Raw genomic sequence first — 6,000 nt, 5'->3', positions numbered from 1 at the left:
AAACTGTGTGGCCTAAGGCAATCTCTCTTAAGTTACTACAGCCGAGGGAAGAATACGAGGCAACCATGAGGTACTTTTAAAAGCAGTTAAATAAAGCTTTGACAGTTTATTCAAAATAAACCACACTTTTAAGAAAAAGTCTTCTTTCCTTCTTGTTACAAAGGCCAGCACGACTCTCCTTTCCCTGATACTTAGAAGAAAGGCGATTCCCAGGTCCCAGATGAAAACAAACAAAACCAGGAGGCATCAGAAATACGGACGCTTTCAGAAAAGTTAAAAAAAAAAAAAAAAAAGTAGAAAAAAAATCTATCACATACCCCTCAACGCACCCCTGACTGTAATTTCCTCCACCTCTTTATTTATATGCATACATATTTCGCCTAGTTACAGTAATGGATTTATTCTACTGTTATTTCCCCCCACTTGGCATCTAAGTCTTTTTCCTTTTGCTTTGACTATTTTAGGCGTGCTGTCTGATCGGATGTTAAAAAATGGAAGAAGGAGAGGCAGGACTGAGAAAGGGCTCAAAGTTGAACGAAACAGGGGTTTCCGGGAAGCAGCAGACCCCGAGTCGCCCGCATCTTTCCGCGCCGGGTTCGCCTCGGAGAGGCCCGCAGGCGCTGCTCGCTCGCGCCCGTAGGCGTGCGCTCGCGTCCCCGAACGGGCCCCAAGCCCCGCCGCCCCGATCCGCGAGCGAGGGCTATTTGCCGAGAGCGGAGATACCCGGGAGCGCGTGCGGCGGCCGCGGCGGGGCTCACCTGCGCCCCCCGGACTCCCGCCCCGCGCGGCCCGCCGCCGCCCCGCCCCGGCCCGGCTCATTGGCTGCAGCTCGGAGAGGAGGAGAAGGGGCGGCCGCGGGCATCTCATTAACGATGCGGGCTCGCTCCTCCGCCCCGTAGTCCCGAACCCGGCAGCGGCGGGAGCGCGGCGAGCGGTGCTGCGGGAACGACGCGCGACTCCGGTGGCGGCCGCGGCGACAGCGGTCGCCCCGCCGCGGGAAGCTATGGGGGCGCGTGCAGGCTCCCGGTGCCCGGCCAGCGGCGGCTCGGAGCGCGCTGCCCCGAGGCTGTAGGGAGCCGCCGTGGATCAGTCACTCGCTGAAGACCTCCGGGACCCGCTCGTCTCGGCCTCCGGCTCGCCGTGCCTCTCCCGGGCGCCCGGGGCGTGGAAGAGGAGCCGGACTCCGAGCGGGGCGAGGAGCATGGGGAGAGCGGCAGCCGCAGGAGGAGGCGCTGGAGGGGCGCGCCGGTGGCTCTCGTGGCTGGGGCTCTGCTTCTGGGCGGCGGGGGCTGCGGCTGCCCGAGGTAAGCGCGGGGCAGAGCGGGCGGCGGGGCCGGGGCCGGGGGCGAGGCGAGGGGGCGCCGGCGAGACTGAGCGGGACCCGCGCCCGCGGCGTTGGCTTCGCAAGTTGCGTCCCGCGCCTTTCCGCGCGTGGACCCGACAGGGTGGGAATCGGGCGGAGGACCTCCGAGGGGACCCCTGCCTCCCACCCCAAGTTTGCGATCAGCCGCAATCCTACAGGTTGCTGTGACCGGGGCCCCTACCCTTGACGCGCATCGCCTGCTCCATTTTTCCGATCCCTCCGCAATTGCTGCAGACTCGAGTACCCACCTCTTCGCTCCAATCTCTCTCCCCTGCCCTCTCCACTTGTCTCCAAGGCGAGAGAGATCATGGGTGGGCGCGCAGAGCGGTGTCCGAGAGTTCCTGCGAGAGGGGCGGGGTGATAGAGGTCTCCGTCCGTAGGGTGGGCTTGAATGGAGAGGGCGCCTTTTCCTTTTGGGGAGCAACACCCAAGCTAAAGTCCGCTGAGCGTGACACTCCTGGGGCGACACTCGCTAGAGGACCTAGACAGCAGTGGGTTTTCTTTCGAGGAGGCCGCGTGCGTGCGGGAGCCCGGGAGAGCCTTGTGCACCACCCGCGTTAGCTGAGCCTGCGGTGCGGAGCCGGGATAAGCATTTGGCCCGAGGCCGGCTCACCCGGCGCCTCCTCTTGCTACCAGGTGCCCACTCCAGCTAGGGAGCTAGCGAACGCGGGGCTCCACCGAGCCGCGGGGAAACGCCGCTCCTTGCTGACTTTGAAACGTAAACCCCATTTTCCTGGATCCTCCGGACTCCAGTAGAGTGAAATTTTGCAACTGATTTCACCTGCACCGTGAGCGAGAACCGGGAGCATCAAGTTAAAGATAAATCCCGCCGACTTGGTTTTGAAGATGATCAGAGACAGTTTCAGACGTAGCTTGAGTATTGTGGCTTTACCTTGGAAATAATCCCGAAGCTTCTCCTTCCCCGTGTGCCATCCATTAGGTTTAGAATATGTAATTGCGTTGAATGATTTACTTAACGCTCCTCCAGCAGGAAGCGGGGACTGAACTGACCACCTCACGTTCTGCTCTCTGGCTATCCTGAACATAATGCGTAGCCGGGAGTGTGGAAGGGGTTCAGGACGATCACACAAGAACCTCTGTAATCTAATTTTTATGAAAGCTAACGGTGTGTTAAAAACAGTCTGGGTGCCTAGAATGAAGAATTAGAAAAAGGAAAAGAGGTGGATAGAGGCTTTCTGCTTTATGATCCTGTTCAGTGACTATTTGCTTTTCATTTCCTGAAAACTTTTTTTTTTTTTTTGCTTTTTTTTTTTTCTTCCTTTGGTGAAGCAGGCCCTTTAAAAAGCAGCAAAGGTTTAAAAATGAGCCTCAGTGATTGCACACACCGGGTTATGGTGAAGTATAGTTCTTTCCCTTGCTGGAAGAAGCACAGGCTTCAGCCATCTAATTTACTATGGAGAATGCCTCCTTGCAAAGTCAGCTCAGTTGTTTTTAATATACTGTTACGGAGAAAAGCCGGCTTGTTCTCAGTTATCTAAATGTCTGAATTCCCACCTGCTATTTGGTGTGGAATACCCAAGAGTGACTGGCTCCCTGTCCTGACCCCTTGGAATTTGGTTGGTGGAGTTGTCTTGAAGCCAGCTCCAAACAAGAGGTGGGGATATGCCAGAAGCCTCTTGGATGGAGTTTTGCTGGCTGTAAAACTAAGGCTAGCACCTCTTGTCTGCAAGCTGTTCCTTAAAGGTCTCCTAGAAAACATACTGTACACTCTGCCGGCTTATTTACAACAAAATGTCTTGCACGGATCATAGTAATGTTCAAGACACATGGCGCGGAGCAGTAAATCTGACTAATATTTCCCTTGTAGTATGTTACGTTTTGGGGTGTGAAGCCCATTACCCTTAGCATCTGTCAGAGATTCTGTGAGAAATGAGTAGTAAGCCGGGCTCTGGAATCTGTGAAGCTACATGCACCTGGCTTTGGACAGGTGGGCTCAATTGTAGTTTTCAGAACAAAGGGTGGGTTTCAATGTTACCTAAGTTCTGCCTGCTTGGGCAGATGCCCCTTCATTAAAAGCAAGAAGAGGTGCACTCTCGTGGCATGTTTGCTGAGTAGTCTGACCAGCCTCCATACGGTTGGCCCTAGGTGGTGGTTCTTTATCCAAAGAAATACTTTTTTTTTTTTTTTTTTCCCTGCAAGCCTTTCCATGTTGATTTGAACCAAGGTGTTCTCCCTTCCCTAAACAACAGGCTATATAGAATTATGCTTTTGCTTTCATGATTTAGGAATATTTAACAATTCAGTAGCATTTTCTTTACAGTTATTTATCCTTTGTTTCTAAGATGATTGCACCAACTTTTTTTTTTCCCCTTTTCTTCTCCATACCTAATGTAAAACCCACTAAAAATCAGAGGGGAGGTGGTTTCAGGTGATTGGCTTTAAGTGAATGTACTCAAAGAGGAAGATACTTGGGGCAGGACACTGCCTGTAGAAACTAGTAGTGAGTGGCCCAAGGAGCAGTGTTCTGGTTCCTCCCTTTGCAAACAGGACTGACTTCTTCAGATTTATGTTCCTGACTTGTGGCATACTGTGAGGAAGGCACTTTGGTGCCATGATTACTGTATATTTTAACACTTTCCAACTTAAAAGAAGGTTGTTGAAAAGTTATTCATGACCTGCCAAGTGCAAATTGAATCCACATCATGTTGTCATGTTGATTTGTTTTGTTCTTTGAAAAACTGGAGTGGCGCTCCAGATCTGGTTGCGATTCCTGCATTAGATACTGTACCTAAGATACCCTCATCTAAAGGCAGGGAGGAGATGATCTTAGATAGGCTAAACTTACAGTTCCTTGCTTTAAAAAATTTCCTGGGCAATGAAATCTTCCTAATAATAGCTATGGAAATGCATTAAGGGCATGAGTGGTACATGTTTATTATCTAGGCATAATAGGGTCAGATGGTTTACACATACTTAAAATCCATTTGTCTATCTGGTTCATACATCTTTAAATCTATCGTCATTTCCTCCCTAGTGACCATTATATGCACCCCCCCCCTTTTTCATTTTGTTCCTTTTCCTCAAAAAAATGTCCCTCCATAGTGCTATCAGGAAAGAGTGTTTTCTCCCAATTTCCTGCCAGGTTTGTCTTATTCTAACTCTTGGGTTGTGCTCGCAGCTTGAGCAGTCCAATGGCACCTTCTTTTCCTACCCAACAAAGTGTGTTCAAGGAGTGTCTTAAGTATCTCAGCCCTTAACAAGAGGTTAGTTGTTCTGATCTGGCCCTTAAGAAAAGCGCTTGTTGTTCTTCTTAATTGTCTTACTATGAAAAATAAACGTCCTTCCTCACTCTTTGAGTGACCTGTGTGTGCTTTTGTAAGCGGTGCCCCTTAGGGTGGGAGAAGTTAGGGGGCCAGGAATCCTCCGTGAGGTCTCTGAACTGTAGCGGGAACATTCCAGACCTTGCTGTCTTACTAGGTAGGGAAGCCCTTTTCTGTCTGTATCGCCTCAATGACTTTATTGTCTTCCTTCTACCATATATAGAACCTAATTTAAAATACCGCCAACTCTATAGATTTCTCAAGGAATTTGTTGTAGAGGAGATAGTATTTGATACCACTCCCTTGTGCCTTTTGTTCTTTTTTTAATATGAAGGCTAGAGACTCAGACCATATGCATTAAAATCGAATCCCAAAGACAGGTGTCCATCCAAAGAAAGATTTGTTCTGTAACATCCCCGTAAGGAAGGTCATAGTGGGAGTAGAGGCATCCTCTTAATGGACAGGCACACACGTTTGCAGAAAGCCCTGATGGGGATGCTTCTTGATTGCACTTTGGCCCTTAATCTTTATTGTCTCATACTCAGGGAAGTGCCACTTGACCAGCCATGGCATTGTCTTCTCATTCTGAACTACTGACTTGCCTGAATACCTAGCGGGAAATTTCCTGTAGTGACAGCCACAAATTCTAGGTGAAGACACTGACCAGCTCACCCCCTCATTTGCTAAGTGGCCACTGTTGGCATGAAAACTACCATTGTGTTGCTACCACTCCTTATATCATACCTGTTCCTTAAGAGAAGGCATTTTTGTAGCCTTGAGTGAGAAATAATAATAGTGATTATTATATTTAGCGTGAGCCATTGATTCTAAATGCTTCACGTATGTTAACTCATTTAGTCCTTAAAATAACACCGTGAGGTAAGTAAGATTCTCATTTTTAATATGGGGAAACAAGATCAAACAGGGGTTAAATAACTTGTTCAAGGCCATAGAGGTAGTATATGGAGGGGCCTGGATTCAAACCTGCACTGTCCTCCTCCAGAGCCTTAAACAAGGACTGTTTTCTAAACTATGCCAAAAATAAAGTGACCCTTACATTTTGGTGACAAAAGCGCTAAAATGATTTCTCTGTAACTGTGAGAGTTGTAGAGGCATTTAGAGTAGCTTCAATAAATCTATAAATATATTCAGATAAATCTCAGAGATTTATGTTGTATGAAAACAACCACCCTCTCACCATTCAGCTTAATATACTTTGGGATTGGATTCACACTTAAAATTCTGAACGCCCGTTTCTAATATGATAGCTTGCTTTTTTTTTTTTCAATTTTGAATTTCAACAGAAAATATTACTCTGATTGAATACGCCATCCATGGAATGGCAGATCCCAAGAG

At 48.9% G+C, this 6,000-nt stretch overlaps 1 protein-coding gene across 12 annotated transcripts in view; it reads left to right on the top strand.

Annotated features, from left to right (window-relative positions):
* Positions 1–888: 888 nt before the first annotated feature.
* The window catches only part of UNC5D (unc-5 netrin receptor D), a 569,825-nt gene continuing 564,713 nt past the window's right edge, over positions 889–6,000 (top strand). For 9 of the 12 annotated variants that reach the window (XM_045460948.1, XM_045460993.1, XM_045460959.1 and 6 more), the window contains exon 1: positions 889–1,304. In XM_045460948.1, the coding sequence (XP_045316904.1) occupies positions 1,202–1,304 (103 nt within the window). In that variant the 5' untranslated portion in view covers positions 889–1,201. The remainder of the gene's footprint in view (positions 1,305–6,000) is intronic. The other 3 variants (XM_045460984.1, XM_045460966.1, XM_045460905.1) reach the window with 1 other exon arrangement.

This window comes from Leopardus geoffroyi, chromosome B1, assembly GCF_018350155.1.
Source record: "Leopardus geoffroyi isolate Oge1 chromosome B1, O.geoffroyi_Oge1_pat1.0, whole genome shotgun sequence".
Lineage (NCBI taxonomy): Eukaryota > Metazoa > Chordata > Mammalia > Carnivora > Felidae > Leopardus > Leopardus geoffroyi.
This window is presented reverse-complemented; position numbering and strand designations above follow the sequence as displayed.